Source organism: Pristiophorus japonicus, unplaced genomic scaffold (genome assembly GCF_044704955.1).
Source record: "Pristiophorus japonicus isolate sPriJap1 unplaced genomic scaffold, sPriJap1.hap1 HAP1_SCAFFOLD_432, whole genome shotgun sequence".
In the NCBI taxonomy this organism is placed as follows: domain Eukaryota; kingdom Metazoa; phylum Chordata; class Chondrichthyes; family Pristiophoridae; genus Pristiophorus; species Pristiophorus japonicus.
Window position 1 is genome coordinate 110,964 of NW_027254224.1, and position 25,000 is coordinate 135,963.

A 25,000-nucleotide genomic window follows, 5' to 3' on the forward strand; every position below is an offset into this window, starting at 1 on the left:
TCCTGCTCCTGTTCCTTATAGACTTCTGTTCTTATTGCATGCTGTGTACCTGCATACTAGCTTTGTGTGCTCCTTGCAGGAGAACACCGCAATCTCTCTGAACATCAAAAGGCCCTGTCTAAAATGCAAGCCTTGCTTTTTAAGAGTGGGCCGTGCAATTCTGCAAAATAATTGAAGCATCGCTGTTCATTACAGCGTTGGAAAAGTGCAGCACATTTTTCTGGCCAGCCACGAGCAATGCCCGAGGACTCTTCCCTCTGTGTGTTTCTTCAGCGATTGCAGTATGTAGATTAAGTTGCACTGTGTGTGGTGTGTGTGTGTGTGTGTGGTTACTTACTGCTCTGAGACCCTGGCTGGTGTTGGTGCCTCTGGAAGGGGTATCTGAACAGCAGCTTATTGCCCCTGCTGCCAGAGCTGACCAGGATCACACTGATAGGGCTGGTGTCCTCGCCCATGGCTGATTTCAGCGGCTTCCCCCACCTCCTCTGGCTGGGGCAATAGAGCGTATTCCTGGAATGCGGAAGTGCAATGCCAATGTAGCCAGTGGCGCTCGATACATTCAGTGTTGCAAAGGCTCAGCGCGTCGCTGTGACGAGGCAGTCACGCTGGTCCTATCATCTGAGCCCAGACTACATTGACCAGCAAGCTCTGGGAGCTCAGTCTGCGCAGGCAGATTAAAGCCAGGCTTGCATTCCTACAGCGCCTTAGCAACAAGCACCACCACTTGCGTTCATTTAGCGCCTGTACGTCTCAATGCAAAGGAGTCCTGCTGCAATCTACCGCCACTTCAACAAACACCACCACCACTTGCATTTATATAGAAACAAAGAAAATAGGTGCAGGAGTCGGCCATTCGGCCCTTCGAGCCTGCACCGCCATTCAATATGATCATGACTGATCATGCAACTTCAGTACCCCTTTCCTGCTTTCTCTCCATACCCCTGATCCCTTTAGCCGTAAGGGCCACATCTAACTCCCTCTTGAATATATCTAACGAACTGGCCTCAACAACTCTCTGCGGTAGAGAATTCCACAGGTTCACAATTCTCCGAGTGAAGAAGTTTCTCCTCATCTCGGTCCTAAATAGCTTACCCCTTATCCTTAGACTGTGACCCCTGGTTCTGGACTTCCCCAACATCGGGAACATTCTTCCTGCATCTAACCTGTCCAGTCCCGTCAGAATTTTATATGTTTCTATGAGATCCCCTCTCATCCTTCTAAACTCCAGTGAATACAGACCCAGTCGATCCAGTCTCTCCTCATATGTCAGTCCTGCCATCCCGGAAATCAGTCTGGTGAACCTTCGCTGCACTCCCTCAATAGCGCCTTTAGGTCTAAAAGCAGGGAAGTCCTTGTAAAGTCCTGTCCCCTCAGTACACGAGGCATGCAGTGAAGTCAAGGTCACTCTGGACCTGCACCTTTATTTCACAGCTCGGGAATGCTGCACTTGCCTGAGACCTGTCCTTATATACCTGTCTCTTGCAAGTGCACCCCCGGTGGTAAGGCATGCTGGTGGTTACAGGTCATATCTTATTACAGTCATGTATAGCATGTTAGGATACAGTTATATATAATAATGTAAGATACATGACAGTCCTGCTGCAACTGCACAGGATATTGGCGAGGCCACACCTGGAGTACTGCGTGCAAAATCAATGTCATTCTGAGCATATTCCTTGAGACGAAAATTCTCAGCTACAACTATTTTAGTTGAAAAACAGAAAATCAAGTGCTCCCTGATTGAAGGGGCGGAACTCACCAAATGTTTTCAAACAAGTGCCCTTTTGTTTTTTTTTTGTTTTGTTGTTTTTTTGGCACTAAAAAACACAATTTATACAAGTGCCCCCTGGTTAAAAGGAGGGGGGGGATGGGGGCCATTAAAACCGGAAATTAAACAAATTAAACTTTAAACAATAATAATCAAATTAAAATTTGGTTGCCGGGGATGATGATGCTCTCCAGTCCCTCCGGTCCCCAATTCTCGGCTACAGGCAGAAACATAGAAAATAGGTGCAGGAGTAGACCATTCGGCCCTTCGAGCCTGCACCACCATTCAATATGATCATGGCTGATTATTCACCTCAGTATCCCTTTCCTGATTTCTCTCCATACCACTTGATCCCTTTAGCCGTAAGGGCCACATCTAACTCCCTTTTGAATAATATCTAACGAACTGGCCTCAACAACTTTCTGTGGTAGAGAATTCTGTTTGTTTAACATAAGAACATCAGAAATAGGAGCAGGAGTCGGCCATACAGCCCCTCAGGTCTGCTCCGCCATTCAATAAGATCACCTGGGAGTCCCTGGCCAAAGACCAGTCCTGCCCTAAGTGGAGGAAGTGCATCCGGGAGGGTGCTGAGCACCTCGAGTCTCGTCGCCGAGAGCGTGCAGAAACCAAGCGCAGGCAGCGGAAGGAGCGTGCGGCAAACCAGTCCCACCCTCCCCTTCCCTCAACCACTGTCTGTCCCACCTGTGACAGGGACTGTGGTTCCCCGTATTGGACTGTTCAGTCACCTAAGGACTCATGTTAAGAGTGGAAGCAAGTCTTCCTCGATTTCGAGGGACTTCCTATGATTATGATGATGATGATGGCTGATCCGATCATGGACTCAGCTCCACTTCCCTGCCCGCCCCCTTATCCCCTTATCGGTTAAGAAACTGTCCATCTCTGTCTTAAATTTATTCAATGTCCCGGCTTCCACAGCTCTCTGAGGCAGCGAATTCCACAGATTTACAACCCTCTGAGAGAAGAAATTCCTCCTCATCTCAGTTTTAAATGGGCAGCCCCTTATTCTAAGACCATGCCCCCTAGTTCTAGTCTCCCCCATCAGTGGAAACATCCTCTCTGCATCCACCTTGTCGAGCCCCCTTATAATCTTATACATTTCGATGAGGCTCCGGTATTTCCCAGTATTAAAGTAGTAACGCAGTGTGCAAGGGGATTAGACATGTCATAAAATGATCGGTTGGTGATATCTCTGCACACTTTATTGGATATCATCCCAGGCAGACCCTCGAAGCGAGGATGACTTGTTCCCACGCCGACAAGGGATGAGTTCACAGGTGTTTCAATGAAGGTCCAGATATTCCGGATCCCGAACTACATCCTGAAGGGTGGGAGATGCCTGTGGGTGGATTTTTTTAACGTGGGGTGACCGTTGCACACCAGCCACCACACGGGGCTTGACAGAGCCAGGTCTTGGTCCAGGGGCAAGGGTCAACCAGGACGACTGGAGACCAGCTCTGCTGCACGGGCCCAGTGCGCTCACATATCGCACAGTGTGGGCTGAGCCCTGCAGCACTCCACTAGTCACTGCCTGCCATTCTGAAAAGGACCCGTTTATCCCGACTCTCTGCTTCCTGTCTGCCAACCAGTTCTCGATCCACGTCAGTACATTACCCCCAATACTATGCGCTTTGATTTTGCACACCAATCTCTTGTGTGGGACCTTGTCAAAAGTCTTTTGAAAGTCCAAATACACCACATCCACTGGTTCTCCCTTGTCCACTCTACTAGTTACATCCGCAAAAAATTCCAGAAGATTTGTCAAGCATGATTTCCCTTTCACAAATCCATGCTGACTTGGACCTATCCTGTCACTGCTTTCCAAATGCGCTGCTATTTCATCCTTAATAATTGATTCCAACATTTTCCCAACTACTGACGTCAGGCTAACCGGTCTATAATTACCCATTTCCCTCCTTTTTTAAAAAGTGGTGTTACATTAGCTACCCTCCAGTCCATAGGAACTGATCCAGAGTCAATAGACTGTTGGAAAATGATCACCAATGCATCCACTATTTCTAGGGCCACTTCCTTAAGTACTCTGGGATGCAGACTATCAGGCCCCCGGGGATTTATCGGCCTTCAATCCCATCAATTTCCCTAACACAATTTCCCGCCTAATAAGGATATCCTTCAGTTCCTCCTTCTCACTCGACCCTCGGTCCCCTAGTACTTCCAGAAGATTATTTGTGTCTTCCTTCGTGAAGACAGAACCAAAGTATTTGTTCAATTGGTCTGCCATTGCTTTGTTCCCCGTTATAAATTCACCCGAATCCGACTGCAAGGGACCTCTCGCCGCTCCTTCGCCCCGACCTGACTGCTCCTGCTGTACCTGCCCGCGCTCCGATCAGTGACCTGGACCTTGGTGATGTCACTCTTCACTGCCGTCGCACTCCTGCACCAGCTCACGCTGCTCCCTGGAGTGGTACACCCCCACGCCGCTCCCCGAGGCTCCCTCGCTGCTCCCCTGGGCCTCCATGCCACTCCCCTTTATGGCCCCGACCTGCCGCTGGTGTTCTCATGCAGGTCAGGGCCCCCATGCTGCTGTATTTAAGGAGGGAGATAGACAGATTTCTAGACACAAAAGGCATCAAGGGGTGTGGGGAGAAAGCGGGAACATGGTGTTGAGATAGAGGATCAGCCATGATCATATTGAATGGAGCAGGCTCGAGGGGCCCAATGGCCGACTCCTGCTCCTATTTTCGATGTTTGTGGGCAGGCACTTGGCTGGTTATCCTGCCGGGATATTTTTCTCTTCAGCCTCTGGCTCGGGGGTTTTTTGGCGCGCTGTCCCTTTAAGAGCCGCCACATGGGGAGGGAAAACACACGCACACACACACACACACACATCAGCCCTGTAGACCATGAGCCTGGTGGCAGATTTAAGGACCTGGTCTTCGAACACTCTGTCACTCAGGCGGCCGAAGGCTGCACTGGCGCACTGGAGGCGGTGTTGGATCTGGTCGTCGATGCCTGCCCTTGTTGATAGGAGGCTCCCGAGGTATGGGAAATGGTCCACGTTGTCCAGGGCCGCGCCGTGGATCTTGTAGACGTGGACCGTGTACAGTAGACATCTCAGGTCGCTGGCAAAATACCACCAGCGATGTCTCCATGATCCTGCAAATCCCCCGGGAGGACAGACGCACCAACGTTAGCGTCCTCGACCAACATCCCCAGCATCGAAGCACTGACCACACTCGACCAGCTCCGCTGGGCAGGGCCACATTGTCCACAGACGGTGTCTCGGTTTAATGTCTTATCTGAAAGACTGCCCCTCCGACAGTGTGGCGCTCCCTCAGTACTGCCCCTCCGACAGTTCGGCGCTCCCTCGGTACTGCCCCTCCGACAGTGCGGAGCTCCCTCAGTACTGCCCCTCCGACAGTGCGGAGCTCCCTCAGTACTGCCCCTCCGACAGTGCGGAGCTCCCTCAGTACTGCCCCACCGACAGTGCGGCGCTCCCTCAGTACTGCCCCTCCGACAGTGCGCCGCTCCCTCAGTACAGCCCCTCCGACAGTGCGGCGTTCCATCAGTACCGCCCCTCCGACAGTGTGGCGCTCCCTCAGTACTGCCCCTCCGACAGTGCTGCGTTCCCTCAGTACCGCCCCTCCGACAGTGCGGCGCTCCCTCAGTACCGCCCCTCCGACAGTGCTGCGTTCCCTCAGTACCGCCCCTCCGACAGTGCGGCGCTCCCTCAGTACCGCCCCTCCGACAGTGCGGCGCTCCCTCAGTACCGCCCCTCCGACAGTGCGGCGCTCCCTCAGTACCGCCCCTCCGACAGTGCGGCGCTCCCTCAGTACCGCCCCTCCGACAATGCGGTGCTCCCTCAGTACCGCCCCTCCGACAGTGCGGCGCTCCCTCAGTACCGCCCCTCTGACAGTGTGGCGCTCCCTCAGTACCGCCCCTCCGATAGTGTGGCGCTCCCTCAGTACCTCTGACACCTTTGGCGTTTATCGGCCAATCCTGCGGGAGCTGTACTGCATGGACACGCCCCTGACCTAATGGGGACAAGCCCCCTGACCCAATGATGGACACGCCCCCTGACCCAATGGGGACACGCCCCTGACCCAATGGGACACGCCCCCTGACCCAATGATGTACACGCCCCCTGACCCAATGATGTACACGCCCCCTGACCCAATGATGGACACGCCCCCTGACCCAATGGGGACACGACCCCTGACCCAATGGTGACATGCCTCCTGACCCAATGATGGACACGCCCCCTATCTAAGGTTTAAGTCATGGCAGGAGAGCTCGGTCACATGATATGCTCCTCCTGTACCATGTAGTAACTCAGGGACACTTCCGGTGTCCCTGACAACTACGTGTGCGGGAAGTGTATCCGCCTCCAGCTCCTGACGGACCGCGTTGCGGAATTGGAGCTGAGGGTAGATTCACTCTGGAGCATCCACGATGCTGAGAATGATGTGAGTAGCACGTGTAGCGAGTTGGTCTTACCGCAGGTGAAGGGTCCACAGCCAGCCAGGGAATGGAAGACCAGCAGGAAGAGCAGTGCAAGGAAGGTAGCGCAGGGGTCTCCTGTGGTCATCCCCCTGCAAAACAGATACACCGCTTTGAGTACTGTTGAGGGGGATGACTCATCAGGGGAGGGCAGCAGCAGCCAAGTTCATGGCACCGTGGGTGGCTCTGCTGCACAGAAGGGCAGGAAAAAGAGTGGGAGAGTGATAGTGATAGGGGATTCAATTGTAAGGGGAATAGATAGGCGTTTCTGCGGCCGCAATCGAGACTCCAGGATGGTATGTTGCCTCCCTGGTGCAAGAGTCAAGGATGTCTCGGAGCGGGTGCAGGGCATTCTGAAAAGGGGGGGTGAACAGCCAGTTGTTGTGGTGCACATTGGTACCAACGATATCGGTAAAAAAAGGGATGAGGTCCTATGAGACGAATTTAAGGAGCTAGGAGCTAAATTAAAAAGTAGGACCTCAAAAGTAGTAATCTCGGGATTGCTACCAGTGCCACATGCTAGTCAGAGTAGGAATCGCAGGATAGCTCAGATGAATATGTGGCTTGAGGAGTGGTGCAGCAGGGAGGGATTCAAATTCCTGGGGCATTGGAACCGGTTCTGGGGGAGGTGGGACCAGTACAAACTGGACGGTCTGCACCTGGGCAGGACTGGAACCAATGTCCTAGGGGGAGTGTTTGCGAGTGCTGTTGGGGAGGTGTTAAACTAATATGGCAGGGGGATGGGAACCAATGCAGGGAGACAGAGGGAAACAAAAAGGAGACAAAAGCAAAAGACAGAAAGGAGATGAGGAAAAGTGGAGGGCAGAGAAACCCAAGGCAAAAAACAAAAAGGGCCACTGTACAGCAAAATTCTAAAGGGTCAAAGTGTAATAAAAAGGCAATCCTGAAAGCTCGGTGCCTCAATGTGAGGAGTATTCGGAACACAGGAGAGGGCTCTGAGTTAGTTAGAATGGGTGAGAGCTCAGATGAACAGGATCCCAAGAAAGAATGCAAAAGGCAGGAGGCAACAGAGCAGAGTAGCATTGGGGTAAGTGTAAACCACAAGGTGATAGGAAGGGACAATATGTTTGAATATAAAGCGGCTGCAGGAGGGGTCAAAACTAAAAATCATGGTTTAAAAACTAGTATTATAACACTCTACCTAAACGCATGTAGCATTCGAAATAAAATAAATGAGTTGACGGCACAAATCATTACAAATGGGTATGATTTGGTGGCCATTACAGAAACATGGTTGCAGGGTGGCCAAGACTGGGAATTAAACATACAGGGGTATCTGACAATTCGGAAAGATAGACAAGAAGGGAAAGGAGGTGGGGTAGCTCTGTTAATAAAGGATGATATCAGGGCAGTTGTGAGGGACGATATTGGCTCTAATGAACAAAATGTTGAATCATTGAGGGTGGAGATTAGAGATAGTAAGGGGAAAAAGTCACTGCTGGGCATAGTTTATAGGCCCCCAAATAATAACTTCACGGTGGGGCGGGCAATAATCAAGGGAATAATAGAGGCATGAGAAAAAGGAACGGCAGTAATCATGGGGGATTTTAACCTACATATCGATTGGTCAAATCAAATCGCACGGGGTAGCCTTGAGGAGGAATTCATAGAATGCATACGGGATTGTTACAGAACCTACAAGGGAGCAAGCGATCTTAGATCTGGTCCTGTGTAATGAGACAGGAATAATAAACTATCTCCTAGTAAAAGATCCTCTCGGAATGAATGATCACAGTATGGTTGAATTTGTAATACAGATTGAGGATGAGGAAGTTGTGTCAGAAACGAGCGTACTATGCTTACACAAAGGGGACTACAGTGGGATGAGGGCAGAGTTGGCTAAAGTAGACTGGAAACACAGACTAAACGGTGGCACAATTGAGGAACAGTGGAGGACTTTTAAGGAGCTCTTTCATAGTGCTCAACAAAAATATATTTCAGTGAAAAAGAAGGGCGGTAAGAGAAGGGATAACCAGCCGTGGATAACCAAGGAAATAAAGGAGAGTATCAAATTGAAAACCAATGCGTATAAGGTGGCCAAGGTTAGTGGGAAACTAGAAGATTAGGAAAATTTTAAACGACAGCAAAGAATGACTAAGAAAGCAATAAAGAAAGGAAAGATAGATTACGAAAGTAAACTTGCACAAAACATAAAAACAGATAGTAAAAGCTTTCACAGATATATAAAACGGAAAAGAGTGACTAAAGTAAATGTTGGTCCCTTAGAAGATGAGAAAGGGGATTTAATAATGGGAAATGTGGAAATGGCTGAGACCTTAAACAATTATTTTGCTTCGGTCTTCACAGTGGAAGACACAAAAACCATGCCAAAAATTGCTGGTCACAGGAATGTGGGAAGGGAGGACCTTGAGACAATCACTATCACTAGGGGGGTAGTGCTGGACAGGCTAATGGGACTCAAGGTAGACAAGTCCCCTGGTCCTGATGAAATGCATCCCAGGGTATTAAAAGAGATGGTGGAAGTTATAGCAGATGCATTCGTTATAATCTACCAAAATTATCTGGACTCTGGGGAGGTACCAGCGGATTGGAAAGCAGCTAATGTAACGCCTCTGTTTAAAAGAGGGGGCAGACAAAAGGCAGGTAACTCTAGGCCGGTGAGTTTAACATCTGTAGTGGGGAAAATGCTTGAAGCTATCATCAATGAAGAAATAGCGGGACATCTAGATAGGAATAGTGCAATCAAGCAGACGCAGCATGGATTCATGAAGGGGAGATCATGTTTAACTAATTTACTGGAATTCTTTGAGGATATAACGAGCATGGTGGATAGAGGTGTACCAATAGATGGGGTGTATTTAGATTTCCAAAAGTCAGTTGATAAGGTGCCACACAAAAGGTTACTGCAGAAGATAAAGATACGTGGAGTCAGAGAAAATCTATTAGCATGGATAGAGAATTGGCTGGCTAACAGAAAGCAGAGAGTCGGGATAAATGGGTCCTTTTCGGGTTGGAAATCGGTGGTTAGTGGTGTGCCACAGGGATCAATGCTGGGACCACAACTGTTTACAATATACATAGATGACCTGGAAGAGGGGACAGAGTGTAGTGTAACAAAATTTGCAGATGACACAAAGATTAGTGGGAAAGCGGGTTGTGTAGAGGACACAGAGAAGCTGCAAAGAGATTTAGATAGGTTAAGCGAATGGGCTAAGGTTTGGCAGCTGGAATACAATGTCGGAAAATGTGAGGTCATCCACCTTGGGGAAAAAAACAGTAAAAGGGAATATTACTTGAATGGGGAGAAATTGCAACATGCTGAGGTGCAGAGGGACCTGGGGGTCCTTGTGCATGAATCCCAAAAAGTTAGTTTGCAGGTGCAGCAGGTAATCAGGAAGGCGAATGGAATGTTGGCCTTCATTGCGAGAGGGATGGAGTACAAAAGCAGGGAGGTCCTGCTGCAACTGTATAGGGTATTGGTGAGGCCGCACCTGGAGTACTGCGTGCAGTTTTGGTCACCTTACTTAAGGAAGGATATACTGGCTTTGGAGGGGGTACAGAGACGATTCACTCGGCTGATTCCGGAGATGAGGGGGTTACCTTATGATGATAGATTGAGTAGACTGGGTCTTTACTCGTTGGAGTTCAGAAGGATGAGGGGGGATCTTATAGAAACATTTAAAATAATGAAAGGGATAGACAAGATAGAGGCAGAGAGGTTGTTTCCACTGGTCGGGGAGACTAGAACTAGGGGGCACAGCCTCAAAATACGGGGGAGCCAATTTAAAACCGAGTTTAGAAGGAATTTCTTCTCCCAGAGGGTTGTGAATCTGTGGAATTCTCTGCCCAAGGAAGCAGTTGAGGCTAGCTCATTGAATGTATTCAAGTCACAGATAGATAGATTTTTAACCAATAAGGGAATTAAGGGTTACGGGGAGCGGGCGGGTAAGTGGAGCTGAGTCCACGGCCAGATCAGCCATGGTCTTGTTGAATGGCGGAGCAGGCTCGAGGGGCTAGATGGCCTACTCCTGTTCTTAATTCTTATGTTCTTATGACCCAATGGGGACGCGCCCCTGACCCAATTGGGACACGCCCCTGACCCAATGGGGACACACCCCCTGATCCAATGGGGACACGCCCCTGACCCAATTGGGACACGCCCCTGACCCAATTGGGACACGCCCCTGATCCAATTGGAACACGCCCCTGACCCAATTGGGACACGCCCCTGACGCAATGATGGACACGCCCCCTGATCCAATGGGGACACGCCCCCTGATCCAATTGGGACACGCCCCTGACCCAATTGGGACACGCCCCCTGATCCAATGGGGACACGCCCCTGACCCAATTGGGACACGCCCACTGATCCAATGGGGACACGCCCCTGCTCCAATGGGGACACGCCCCCTGATCCAATGGGGACACGCCCCTGACCCAATTGGGACACGCCCCCTGATCCAATGGGGACACGCCCCTGACCCAATTGGGACACGCCCCCTGATCCAATGGGGACACGCCCCTGACCCAATTGGGACACGCCCCTGATCCAATTGGGACACGTCCCTGATCCAATTGGGACACGCCCCTGACCCAATTGGGACACGTCCCTGATCCAATGGGGACACGCCCCTGACCCAATTGGGACACGCCCCTGACCCAATTGGGACACGCCCCTGATCCAATTGGAACACGCCCCTGACCCAATTGGGACACGCCCCTGACCCAATGATGGACACGCCCCCTGATCCAATGGGGACACGCCCCCTGATCCAATTGGGACACGCCCCTGACCCAATTGGGACACGCCCCCTGATCCAATGGGGACACGCCCCCTGACCCAATTGGGACACGCCCCTGACCCAATTGGGACACGCCCCCTGACCCAATTGGGACACGCCCCTGACCCAATAGGGACACGCCCCTGACCCAATTGGGACACGCCCCCTGATCCAATGGGGACACGCCCCTGACCCAATTGGGACACGCCCACTGATCCAATGGGGACACGCCCCTGCTCCAATGGGGACACGCCCCCTGATCCAATGGGGACACGCCCCTGACCCAATTGGGACACGCCCCCTGATCCAATGGGGACACGCCCCTGACCCAATTGGGACACGCCCCCTGACCCAATTGGGACACGCCCCTGACCCAATTGGGACACGCCCCTGACCCAATGATGGACACGCCCCCTGATCCAATGGGGACACGCCCCTGACCCAATGGGGACACGCCCCTGACCCAATGGGGACACGCCCCTGACCCAATGATGGACAAGTCCCTGACCCAGTGAGGCCACACCCTCTCCCTTTTGCCAACGTGAGGAAAGCCTTTTAATTCAGCTGGGTTCTCGCTGCTTGCCATTGGTTGCCGCCCCCGTCAGTCACGGCAGGTCCCGCCCCTCCATTGTCTCGTTTCGTTTCCTGATTGGACGGACGTCACGCGCGCTGACCATTGTCCCTTCTGGCCAACGGGATGGCTGGACTCCCGCCCCCCCCACCCAACCTCACGCTGCGCCACGGCGATTGGCGGAGGCGGTTGTCCGTCAAGCCGCTGATTGATTGGGCCCGCCCTCCTTGCTGCTGATTGGGCCAGGCCGGCCGCTGGCGCTGAAGTGAGAGGGGAGGGGTGTGATTGGAGGTCCCGCCCCTGCCGCTCGCCCATTGGACTAGACGCCTGTTGCTCGGGTGGGGGGGAGGCAGGGCCGCTCGGTGATTGGCGGGCGCCGCGTCCATCGCGGGGGGCGGGAGGCGGGCGGGAGGCGCGGCGAGCCGCTCGGGCGACAGCGGCCCAGGTGCGTGTTGTGCCGCCCGGCCCCGGGCCCCGGGCCCACACCCCCCGGGGGACAGACGGAGGATTGGACAGCACGGCCATCCCGTCAGGTGCCCGCTTCAGTCCCCGCCCCTCCCCCCCCGGGCTTCCAACCAATGGCGTGTGGGGAGGGCGGGGCTTGTAGTGATTGATGGGCGGGCTGCCCATGGAGGGGGCGGGGCCATGGCACGGGGCCCTTGGGGGGAGGGGCCATGGGGGTGGGACCTTGGGGGGAGGGGCCATGGGGGTGGGACCTTGGGGGGAGGGGCCATGGGGGTGGGACCTTGGGGGGAGGGGCCATGGCACGGGGCCCTTGGGGGGAGGGGCCATGGCTCAAAGGCCTTGGGGGCGGGGTCATAGGTGGGGGAGGGGCCTTAGGGGGAGGGGGCCATGGCTGGGGGGCGGGGCCTTGAGGGAGGGGCCATGGGTGGAGGCCTTGGGGGGGGGTGGGTCCATGGCTGCGGGGGGAGGGGTAACAGGACAAAGCTGGGGGGAGGGGCCATCGCTGGGGAGGAGCTTCAGATAAAGCCCACCTGGGGAGGGCGATGGGGTAAGGCCCACCTGGGGAGGGCGATGGGGTAAGGCCCACCTGGGGAGGGCGATGGGGTAAGGCCCACCCGGGGAGGGCGATGGGGTAAGGCCCACCTGGGGAGGGCGATGGGGTAAGGCCTACCTGGGGAGGGCGATGGGGTAAGGCCCACCTGGGGAGGGCGATGGGGTAAGGCCCACCTGGGGAGGGTGATGTGGTACAGCACACCTGGGGAGGGTGATGGGGTAAGGCCCACCTGGGGAGGGCGATGGGGTAAGGCCCACCTGGGGAAGGTGATGGGGTAAGGCCCACCTGGGGAGGGTGATGGTGTACAGCACACCTGGGGAGGGTGATGGGGTAAGGCCCACGTGGGGAGGGTGATGGGGTAAGGCCCACCTGGGGAGGGTGATGGGGTACAGCAAACCTGGGGAGGGTGATGGGGTAAGGCCCACCTGGGGAGGGCGATGGGGTAAGGCCCACCTGGGGAGGGCGATGGGGTAAGGCCCACCTGGGGAGGGCGATGGGGTAAGGCACACCTGGGGAGGGCGATGGGTTAAGGCCCACCTGGGGAGGGTGATGGTGTACAGCACACCTGGGGAGGGTGATGGGGTAAGGCCCACCTGGGGAGGGCGATGGGGTAAGGCCCACCTGGGGAGGGCGATGGGGTAAGGCCCACCTGGGGAGGGCGATGGGGTACAGCACACCCGGGGAGGGTGATGGGTTAAGGCCCACCTGGGGAGGGTGATGGGGTAAGGCCCACCTGGGGAAGGTGATGGGGTAAGGCCCACCTGGGGAGGGCGATGGGGTACAGCACACCTGGGGAAGGTGATGGGGTAAGGCCCACCTGGGGAGGGTGATGGTGTACAGCACACCTGGGGAGGGTGATGGGGTAAGGCCCACGTGGGGAGGGTGATGGGGTAAGGCCCACCTGGGGAGGGTGATGGGGTACAGCAAACCTGGGGAGGGCGATGGGGTACAGCACAGCTGGGGAGGGCGATGGGGTAAGGCCCACCTGGGGAGGGTGATGGGGTACAGCACACCTGGGGAGGGTGATGGGGTAAGGCCCACCTGGGGAGGGTGATGGGGTAAGGCCCACCTGGGGAGGGCGATGGGGTAAGGCCCACCTGGGGAGGGCGATGGGGTAAGGCCCACCTGGGGAGGGCGATGGGGTAAGGCCCACCTGGGGAGGGTGATGGGGTACAGCACACCTGGGGAGGGTGATGGGGTAAGGCCCACCTGGGGAGGGCGATGGGGTAAGGCCCACCTGGGGAGGGCGATGGGGTACAGCACACCTGGGGAGGGTGATGGGGTAAGGCCCACCTGGGGAGGGTGATGGGGTAAGGCCCACCTGGGGAGGGTGATGGGGTACAGCACACCTGGGGAGGGCGATGTGGTACAGCACAGCTGGGGAGGGCGATGGGGTAAGGCCCACCTGGGGAGGGCGATGGGGTAAGGCCCACCTGGGGAGGGCGATGGGGTAAGACCCACCTGGGGAGGGCGATGGAGTAAGGCCCACCTGGGGAGGGCGATGGGGTAAGGCCCACCTGGGGAGGGCGATGGGGTAAGGCACACCTGGGGAGGGCGATGGGTTAAGGCCCACCTGGGGATGGCGATGGGGTAAGGCCCACCCCGGGAGGGCGATGGGGTAAGGCCCACCTGGGGAGAGCGATGGGGTAAGGCCCACCTGGGGAGAGCGATGGGGTAAGGCCCACCTGGGGAGGGCGATGGGGTAAGGCCCACCTGGGGAGGGTGATGGGGTACAGCACACCTGGATAGGGCGATGGGGTAAGGCCCACCTGGGGAGGGCGATGGAGTAAGGCCCACCTGGGGAGGGTGATGGGGTACAGCACACCTGGGGAGGGCGATGGGGTAAGGCCCACCTGGGGAGGGTGATGGGGTACAGCACACCTGGATAGGGCGATGGGGTAAGGCCCACCTGGGGAGGGCGATGGGGTAAGGCCCACCTGGGGAGGGTGATGGGGTACAGCACACCTGGGGAGGGCGATGGGGTAAGGCCCACCTGGGGAGGGCGATGGGGTAAGTCCCACCTGGGGAGGGTGATGGGGTTCAGCACACCTGGGGAGGGCGATGGGGTAAGGCCCACCTGGGGAGGGCGATGGGGTAAGGCCCACCTGGGGAGGGCGATGGGGTAAGGCCCACCTAGGGAGGGCGATGGGGTAAGGCCCACTTGGGGAGGGCGATGGGGTAAGGCCCACCTAGGGAGGGCGATGGGGTAAGGCCCACTTGGGGAGGGCGATGGGGTAAGGCCCACCTGGGGTGGGCGATGGGGTAAGGCCCACCTAGGGAGGGCGATGGGGTAAGGCCCACTTGGGGAGGGCGATGGGGTAAGGCCCACCTGGGGAGGGCGATGGGGTAAGGCCCACCTGGGGAGGGAGATGGGGTACAGCACACCTGGGGAGGGCGATGGGGTACAGCACACCTGGAGAGGGCGATGGGGTAAGGCCCACCTGGGGAGGGCGATGGAGTACAGCACACCTGGGGAGGGCGATGGGGTAAGGCCCACCTGTGGAGGGCGATTGGGTAAGGCCCACCTGGGGAGGGCGATGGAGTACAGCACACCTGAGGAGGGCGATGGGGTAAGGCCCACCTGGGGAGGGCGATGGGGTAAGGCCCACCTGGGGAGGGCGATGGGGTAAGGCCCACCTGGGGAGGGGGATGGGGTACGGCACACCTGGGGAGGGCGATGGGGTACGGCACACCTGGGGAGGGCGATGGGGTACAGCACACCTGGGGAGGGCGATGGGGTGCAGCACACCTGGGGAGGGCGATGGGGTAAGGCCCACCTGGGGAGGGCGATGGGATAAGGCCCACCTGGGGAGGGCGATGGGGTAAGGCCCACCTGGGGAGGGCGATGGGGTAAGGCCCACCTGGTGAGGGCGATGGGGTAAGGCCCACCTGGGGAGGGCGATGGGGTAAGGCCCACCTGGGGAGGGCGATGGGGTAAGGCCCACCTGGGGAGGGTGATGGGGTAAGGCCCACCCCGGGAGGGCGATGGGGTAAGGCCCATCTGGGGAGGGCGATGGGGTAAGGCCCACCTGGGGAGGGCGATGGGGTAAGGCCCACCTGGGGAGGGCGATGGGGTAAGGCCCACCTGGGGAGGGCAATGGGGTACAGCACACCTGGGGAGGGCGATGGGGTACAGCACAGCTGGGGAGGGCGATGGGGTACAGCACAGCTGGGGAGGGCGATGGGGTACAGCACACCTGGGGAGGGCGATGGGGTAAGGCCCACCTGGGGAGGGTGATGGGGTACAGCACACCTGGGGAGGGCGATGGGGTAAGGCCCACCTGTGGAGGGCGATTGGGTAAGGCCCACCTGGGGAGGGCGATGGGGTAAGGCCCACCTGGGGAAGGTGATGGGGTAAGGCCCACCTGGGGAGGGCGATGGGGTAAGGCCCACCTGGGGAGGGCGATGGGGTAAGGCCCACCTGGGAAAGGTGATGGGGTAAGGCCCACCTGGGGAGGGCGATGGGGTACAGCACATCTGGAGAGGGCGATGGGGTAAGGCCCACCTGGGGAGGGCGATGGGGTAAGGCCCACCTGGGGAGGGCGATGGGGTAAGGCCCACCTGGGGAGGGTGATGGGGTAAGGCCCACCTGGGGAGGGTGATGGGGTAAGGCCCACCTGGGGAGGGCGATGGGGTAAGGCCCACCTGGGGAGGGCGATGGGGTACAGCACACCTGGGGAGGGCGATGGGGTACAGCACACCTGTTGACGGAGCAAGTGAGCGACTGACACTCTGACCGCCGGTTTCCGCTGCCTTTACAGCAGACGCGATGAGGTCGGGAGGCAAGGAGATTCGCCTGCGGTTGGAAGAGTAAAGCTCGGCTCCGAGCAGCCCAATCTCGGCACCCTGCTCTCGCAATGCTCACCTCCAGCCAGGCCCGCTTGGGCCACTGGGCAGTTTCCAAGAGCAGCGACAGGCCGGGCCGGATGGAGTCAGAATGTGCAGCCATGCGCCTGTTACAGGATGGGGAGGAGAGCCTGAAATGTGTGAGTAATTTGTTGCAAATGTATATAGCAACATCAGAAATAGGAGCAGGAGTCGGCCATTCGGCCCCTCGAGCCTGCTCCGCCATTTAATACGATCATGGCTGATCCGATCGTGGACTCAGCTCCACTTCCCTGCCCGCCCCTTTATCCCCTTATTGGTTAAGAAACTGTCTATTTCTGTCTTAAATATATTCAATGTCCCGGCTTCCACAGCTCTCTGAGGCAGCGAATTCCACAGATTTACAACCCTCTGAGAGAAGAAATTCCTCCTCATCTCAGTTTTAAATGGGCGGCCCCTTATTCTAAGACCATGCCCCCTAGTTCTAGTCTCCCCCATCAGTGGAAACATCCTCTCTGCATCCACCTTGTCGAGCCCCCTTATAATCTTATATGTTTCGATAAGATCACCTCTCATTCTTCTGAATTCCAATGAGTAGAGGCCCAACCTCCTCAACCTTTCCTCATAAGTCAACCCCCTCATCCCCGGAATCAACCGAGTGAACCTTCTCTGAACTGCCTCCAAAGCAAGTGTATCCTTTTGTAAATATGGAAACCAAAACTGCACGCAGTACTCCAGGTGTGGCCTCACCAATACCCTGTATAACTGTAGCAAGACTTCCCTGCTTTTATACTCCATCCCATTTGCAATAAAGGCCAAGATACCATTGGCCTTCCTGATCACTTGCTGTACCTGCATACTAACCTTTTGTGTTTCATGCACAAGTACCCCCAGGTCCCGCTGTACTGCAGCACTTTGTAATCTTTCTCCATTTAAATAATAACTTGCTCTTCGATTATTTTTCTGCCAAAGTGCATGACCTCACACTTTCCAACATTATACTCCATCTGCCAAATTTTTGCCCACTCACTGAGCCTGTCTGTGTCCTTTTACAGATTTTTTGTGTCCTCCTCACACATTGCTTTTCCTCCCATCTTTGTATCGTCAGCAAACTTGTCTACGTTACACTCAGTCCCTTCTTCCAAGTCGTTAATATAGATTGTAAATAGTTGGGGTCCCAGCACTGATCCCTGAGGCACCCCACTAGTTACTGATTGCCAACCCGAGAATGACCCATTTATCCCGACTCTCTGTTCTCTGTTAGTTAGCCAATCCTCTATCCATGCTAATATATTACCCCCAACCCCGTGAACTTTTATCTTGTGCAGTAACCTTTTATGTGGCACCTTGTCAAATACCTTCTGGAAATCCAAATACACCACATCCACTGGTTCCCCTTTATCCACCCTGTTCGTTACATCCTCAAAGCATTCCAGCAAATTTGTCAAACATGACTTCCCTTCATAAATCCATGCCGACTCTGCCTGACCGAATTTTGCTTTTCCAAATGTCCTGCTACTGCTTCTTTAATAATGGACTCCAACATTTTCCCAACCACAGATATAGATTCTTCGATATAATATAAGTCCCGTGCCCTGTGAGTGTGTGTGTCTGAATGGGCGCTCACTCCCCTGTTACAGTGCAATATCAGCAGGTTGCAGTATTAAGAACGTACAGATTTAGAGCAGGGCCTCTCGAGCCTGCTCCGGCATTCAGTAAGATCATGGCTGATCTTCGATCTCAACTCCATCCTCCCAATCCCCATATCCCTTGTTTCCATTAATATCCAAAAATCTATCGATCTCGGTCTTGAATATATTCAACAACTGAGCATCCACAGCCCTCTGGGGCAGAGAATTCCAAAGATTCACCACCCTCTGAGTGAATAAATTCCTCCTCATCTCAGTCTTAAAAGACTTAAAAGAGGTACAGCACAGGGTTAGATACAGAGTAAAGCTCCCTCTGCACTGTCCCATCAAACACTCCCAGGGCAGGTACAGCACGGGGTTAGATACAGAGTAAAGCTCCCTCTACACTGTCCCATCAAACACTCCCAGGGCAGGTACAGGGGGTTAGATACAGAGTAAAGCTCCCTCTACACTGCCCCATCAAACACTCCCAGGGCAGGTACAGCACGGGGTTAGATACAGAGTAAAGCTCCCTCTACACTGTCCCATCAAACACTCCCAGGGCAGGTACAGGGGGTTAGATACAGAGTAAAGCTCCGTCTGCACTGTCCCATCAAACACTCCCAGGGCAGGTACAGCACGGGGTTAGATACAGAGTAAAGCTCCCTCTACACTGTCCCATCAAACACTCCCAGGGCAGGTACAGCACGGGGTTAGATACAGAGTAAAGCTCCCTCTACACTGTCCCATCAAACACTCCCAGGGCAGGTACAGGGGGTTAGATACAGAGTAAAGCTCCGTCTGCACTGTCGAGAGGCAGTACTGAGGGAGCGGTGTACTGTCGGAGGGGCTGTCTTTCGAATGCGATGTTAAACCGAGGCCCCGTCTGCCCTCTCGGGCGGATGTAAAAGATCCCGGGGCCACTATTTCGAAGAAGAGCAGGGGGAGTTCTCCCCGGTGTCCTGGGGCCAATATTTATCCCTCAAACAACATCACTAAAACAGATAACCTGGCCATTATCACATTGCTGTGTGTGGGAGCTTGCTGTGCGCAAATTGGCTGCCGCATTTCCCGCATTACAACAGTGACTACACTCCAAAAGTACTTCATTGGCTGCAAAGCGCTTTGATACGTCCGGTGGTTGTGAAAGGCGCTCTATAAATGCAAGTCCTTTCCCCTCAATGTCTTCTGTTCCAAAGAAAACAACGCCAGCCAATCAATTCTTTCCTCATAACTAAAATTCTCCACTCCTGGCAACATCCTGGTAAATCTCTGTACCCTCTCCAGTGCAATCACATCTTTCCTGTAATGTGGTGACCAGAACTACACGCTGTCATCATCACAGTCAGTCCCTCGGGATCGAGGAAGACTTGCTTCCACTCTTAACACGAGTCCTTAGGTGGCTGAACAGTCCAATACGGGGAACCACAGTCCCTGTCACAGGTGGGACAGACAGTGGTTGAGGGAAGGGGAGGGTGGGACTGGTTTGCCGCACGCTCCTTCCGCTGCCTGCGCTTGGTTTCTGCACGCTCTCGGCGACGAGACTCGAGGTGCTCAGCGCCCTCCCGGATGCACTTCCTCCACTTAGGGCGGACTGGTCTTTGGGCCCAGGGACTCCCAGGTGTCGGTGGGGATTTGCACTTTATCAGGGAGGCTTTGAGGGCGGTCCCCTGTAACGTTTCCTCTGCCCACCTGGGGCTCGCTTGCCGTGAAGGAGTTCCGAGTAGAGCGCTTGGCTTTGAGAGTCTCGTGTCTGGGGGGACATGCGGACAATGTGGCCCTGCCCCAGCGGAGCTGGTCGAGTGTGGTCAGTGCTTCGATGCTGGGGATGTTGGGCCTGGTCGAGGACGCTAACGTTGGTGCGTCTGTCCTCCCGGGGGATTTGCAGGATCTTGCGGAGACAGCGTTGGTGGTATTTCTCCAGCGACTTGAGGTGTCTACTGTACACGGTCCGTGTCTCTGAGCCATACAGGAGGGCGGGTATCACTACAGCCCTGTAGACCATGAGCTCGGTGGTGGATTTGAGGGCCTGGTCTTCGAACACTCTTTTCCCCTCCTCTGCGCCCTCTCTCGTGCGGTCACATCTTTCCTGTGACGCCGGTGACCAGAAACCGCACGCAGTACTCCAGCTGCGGCCCAACCAGTGTTGTAGATTTGCGATGAAATGTGTTGCGTCGCCGTGGGTTGTGGCAGGTCTGTACCCGCCCCCCCACCCCCCCCGTCACCCACCGCTGACTGGGCTTACTGTCCTCTTCCCCTGCAGGAGGGTGCCGGCAGCGTGGAGGGCCAGGCTGAGTTGGGACGGCAGGAGGAGACGGCCGTGGACCAAGTCCGCGTACTGACGCTGCCGCTGCAGGCTCACCACGCCATGGAGAAGATGGAGGAGTTTGTGTTCAAGGTGAGCGGCCTGTCGGGGGAGCGCGCCGCCAGGCTGCCCTGGCCCCTTGCCGCGGTTAAACTCCCAGCCCCACCCCCACCGTCGGCTGGAAACCCCGGCCCCAGCTTCATCTCCAGCTCCTCGCGCTCCGTGGGGCAGGAGGGGGAAAACTCAGCCACAGCCAAAGTGATCGGAAGTGCGCCTGCACTGACTGGGGAGCAGGGGGTGCGGCGGGGGGGGGGGTGCGGGGAGGGGCCGGTGGAGGGGGAGGGTGTAGCAGTGGGAACAAGGAGATTCTTTTCAGGGAGAGGGCACCGGAACGATGGCTCGATTGACAAATTGTTAAAGTCTGTGCATCGAGGATGGTGGAGAATTTGTGTGTGTGTGTGTGTGTGTGTGTGCGCCATTCTGTGCGCGTGCGCACGTGCGTGTCTATTCTGAGTGCGTGTGCGCCATTCTGAGCGTGTGATGTGTGCGTACCATTCTGAGCGTGCGTGTGTACCATTCTGTGTGTGTGTGTGTGTGTGTGTACCATTCTGAGTGTGTCTGTGTGCACCATTTGTAGCGCGGGTGTGTGAGTACCATTCTGAGTGTGTGTGTGTGTGTGTGTGTGTGTGTACCGTTCTGAGCGTGTCTGTGTGTGCGCACCGTTTGTAGCGTGTGTGTGTGTACCATTCTGAGTGTGCATGTGCATACCATTCTGAGCGTGTGTGTGTGTGTGTGCGCACCACATGTAGCGTGTGTGTGTACCATTCTGAGCGTGTGTATGCACCGTTTGTAGCGTGTGTGTGTGTACCATTCTGAGCGTGTGTGTGCGCACCACTTGTAGCGTGTGTGTGTGTGTGTACCATTCTGAGCGTGTGTGTGCACCATTTGGAGCGTGTGTGTGTGTGTGTGTACCATTCTGAGCGTGTGCACCATTCTAAGCGTGTGTGTGCACATGTGGACCATTCTGAGCTTGCGTGCTTGTGCATGCACATACCATTCTGAGCGTGTGTGCGTGTACCATTCTTTGTGTGTGTACCATTCTGTGTGTGTGATTACTCCTACCTCTGCACCTGCCTGGTCTGGTTATGTTTGACTCAACACCTTTATTACATCACAGCAGATGCCGTTACCATACTGAATATGTGCAGTGACTGATACTGACTGGAGGTGGCTTAATGCAAGCAGATAGATATCCACAGGCTATGTTGCTGGCTCTCCCTGGTTAGTGGTGCGTGTGTGAGTGTGTGTGTGTGTGTGTGTGTGTGTGTGTGGACTGGGAGAATGGATGGATGGCAGTGTACCCACGAGCTGATTAAGGGGGGCAAAGGCTGGGCTGAAGGAGACGGTTGCAGGATTCAGTCTGATTCTGCTCCCCTCCCCTCAAGCTGATGATTGTGCCAATGTCGGGCCCACTGGGCACTGACACCTGGGACTGGCTGACGCTGTCGACTCTGGGTGGGGGATAGTTCCATCCATCCGAAGGAAGATGTACACAGTGAGTGTGTACCGAGAGACAGGGAGCGAGAGAGTGATAGGGAGAGAGAGAGTGATAGAGAGAGAGAGAGTGATAGAGAGAGAGAGAGTGATAGGGAGAGAGAGAGAGACAGGGAGAGAGAGAGAGACAGGGAGAGAGAGAGAGAGACAGGGAGAGAGAGAGACAGGGAGAGAGAGAGACAGGGAGAGAGGGAGAGAGAGAGAGACAGGGAGAGAGAGAGAGACAGGGAGAGAGAGAGAGAGACAGGGAGACAGGGAGAGAGAGAGAGACAGGGACAGGGAGAGAGAGAGAGACAGGGAGCGAGAGAGAGACAAGGAGAGAGAGAGTGATAGAGAGAGAGAGAGAGAGACAGGGAGAGAGAGAGTGAGAGGGAGAGAGAGAGAGACAGAGAGAGAGAGAGAGAGAGAGAGACAGACAGGGAGAGAGAGAGAGAGACAGGGAGAGAGAGAGAGAGAGAGAGAGACAGGGAGAGAGAGAGAGAGAGAGAGACAGGGAGTGGGAGAGAGAGAGAGACAGGGAGAGAGAGACAAGGAGAGAGAGACAGGGAGAGAGAGAGAGAGAGGCAGGGAGAGAGAGAGAGAGAGAGAGAGAGTGAGAGAGACAGGGAGAGAGGGAGAGAGTGAGAGAGACGGAGAGAGTGATAGAGAGAGAGAGACAGGGAGAGAGAGAGAGTGAGAGTGAGAGAGAGAGAGAGAGAGAGACAGGGAGCGAGAGAGAGACGGAGAGAGAGAGACAAGGAGAGAGAGAGAGAGAGAGAGACAGGGAGAGAGAGAGAGAGAGAGAGACAGGGAGAGAGAGAGAGAGAGAGAGAGAGAGAGACAGGGAGTGGGAGAGAGAGAGAGAGACAGGGAGTGGGAGAGAGAGAGAGAGACAGGGAGAGAGTGAGCGAGACAGTGAGAGAGTGAGAGAGACAGGGAGAGAGTGAGAGAGACGGAGCGAGAGACAGGGAGGGAGAGAGATAGAGAGAGAGAGAGAGGGAGAGAGAGAGAGAGAGATACAGGGAGAGAGACAGGGGGGAGAGAGAGAGCGAAAGGGGGAGAGAGAGAGAGAGAGACAGGGGGAGAGAGAGAGAGAGAGAGACGGGGAGAGAGAGAGAGACAGGGAGAGAGAGAGAGACAGGGAGACAGGGAGAGAGAGAGAGAGAGAGAGACAGGGACAGGGAGAGAGAGAGAGAGAGACAGGGAGCGAGAGAGAGACAAGGAGAGAGAGAGTGATAGAGAGAGAGAGAGAGAGACAGGGAGAGAGAGAGTGAGAGGGAGAGAGAGAGAGAGAGAGAGAGAGAGACAGGGAGCGAGAGAGAGAAGGAGAGAGAGAGACAGGGAGAGAGAGTGAGAGGGAGTGAGAGAGAGAGACAGGGAGGGAGAGAGAGAGAGAGAGAGAGAGAGACAGGGAGACAGGGGGAGAGAGAGAGAGACAGGGAGCGAGAGAGAGTGATAGAGAGAGAGAGAGACAGGGAGAGAGAGAGTGAGAGGGAGTGAGAGAGAGAGACAGGGAGGGAGAGAGAGACAGGGAGCGAGAGAGAGACAGGGAGCGAGAGAGAGACGGAGAGAGAGAGAGACAGAGAGAGAGAGAGAGAGAGAGAGACAGGGAGTGGGAGAGACAGAGAGAGACAGGGAGAGAGAGAGCGACAGGGAGAGAGAGAGAGAGGCAGGGAGAGAGAGAGTGAAAGAGACAGGGAGAGAGAGAGAGAGAGACAGGGAGAGAGAGAGAGAGAGACAGGGAGAGAGAGGGAGAGAGAGACAGGGAGAGAGACAGGGAGAGAGAGACAGGGAGAGAGAGAGAGAGAGAGATAGGGGGAGAGAGAGAGAGAGACAGGGGGAGAGAGAGAGAGACGGGGAGAGAGAGAGAGACAGGGAGAGGGAGAGAGACAGGGAGAGGGGGAAAGACAGGGAGAGAGACAGGGAGAGGGAGAGAGAGAGAGACAGGGAGGGAGAGAGAGAGAGACAGGGGGAGACAGGGAGAGAGAGAGACAGGGAGAGAGAGAGAGACAGGGTGAGATAGAGAGACAAGGAGAGAGAGAGACTGATAGAAAGAGAGAGAGAGAGAGAGACAGGGAGAGAGAGACAGGGAGAGCGAGAGAGAGAGACAGGGAGAGAGAGAGAGACAGGGAGAGAGAGAGAGAGACAGGGAGAGAGGGAGAGAGAGAGACAGGGAGGGAGAGAGAGAGAGAGAGAGACAGGGAGAGAGAGAGATAGGGAGTGAGAGAGAGAGAGAGAGATAGGGAGTGAGAGAGAGAGAGAGAGAGACAGGGAGAGAGGGAGAGAGAGCGAGAGAGAGACAGGGAGCGAGAGAGAGACGGAGAGGGAGACTGGGAGAGAGAGAGAGACGGAGAGAGAGAGAGAGAGACAGGGAGCGAGAGAGAGACGGAGAGAGGGAGAGAGAGAGAGACAGGGAGAGAGAGAGAGAGAGAGACAGGGAGCGAGAGAGAGACAGGGAGCGAGAGAGACGGAGAGGGAGACAGGGAGAGAGAGAGAGAGACAAGGAGAGAGAGAGACAGGGAGAGAGAGACAGGGAGAGGGAGAGAGAGAGATAGGGAGAGACAGGGAGAGAGACGGAGAGAGAGAGATACAGGGAGTGAGTGAGAGAGACAGGGAGTGAGTGAGAGAGACAGGGAGCGAGAGAGAGACGGAGAAAGAGAGACAGGGAGAGAGACAGGGAGAGAGAGAGAGACAGGGAGAGACAGGGGGAGAGAGAGAGAGAGAGAGAGAGAGACAGGGAGAGAGAGAGAGAGACAGGGAGAGAGAGAGAGAGACAAGGCGAGAGAGAGTGATTGAGAGAGACAGGGAGAGAGAGAGAGACGGGGAGAGCGAGAGACAGGGAGAGAGAGAGTGAGAGTGAGAGTGAGAGTGAGAGAGAGAGAGAGAGACAGGGAGACAGGGAGACAGGGAGAGAGAGAGAGACAGGGAGAGAGGGAGAGAGAGACAGGGAGAGAGAGAGAGAGAGAGAGACAGGGAGCGAGAGAGAGAGAGAGAGAGACGGAGCGAGAGAGAGAGAGAGACAGGGAGAGAGAGAGAGAGAGACAGGGGGAGAGAGAGAGAGAGAGACAGGGGGAGAGAGAGAGAGAGACAGGGAGGGAGAGAGAGAGACA

At 55.5% G+C, this 25,000-nt stretch overlaps 2 protein-coding genes and 1 long non-coding RNA gene across 3 annotated transcripts in view; 2 read left to right on the top strand and 1 right to left on the bottom strand.

Annotated features, from left to right (window-relative positions):
- nprl3 (NPR3-like, GATOR1 complex subunit) overlaps nt 1-548 on the bottom strand; it is a 37,719-nt gene extending 37,171 nt beyond the window's left edge. The window contains exon 1 of the mRNA XM_070873252.1: nt 338-548. Within this exon, the coding sequence (XP_070729353.1) occupies nt 338-455 (118 nt within the window). The 5' untranslated portion in view covers nt 456-548. The remainder of the gene's footprint in view (nt 1-337) is intronic.
- Nucleotides 549-12,002: 11,454 nt separating this feature from the next.
- On the top strand, nt 12,003-20,446 carry LOC139251688 (uncharacterized). The gene is made up of 3 exons (XR_011591394.1): nt 12,003-12,114; nt 16,361-16,585; nt 20,316-20,446. It is a non-coding gene; the product is annotated as an uncharacterized lncRNA (long non-coding RNA).
- Nucleotides 20,447-21,903: 1,457 nt separating this feature from the next.
- LOC139251685 (rabenosyn-5-like) overlaps nt 21,904-25,000 on the top strand; it is a 16,625-nt gene continuing 13,528 nt past the window's right edge. Inside the window, exon 1 of the mRNA XM_070873254.1 lies at nt 21,904-21,912. Within this exon, the coding sequence (XP_070729355.1) occupies nt 21,904-21,912 (9 nt within the window). The remainder of the gene's footprint in view (nt 21,913-25,000) is intronic.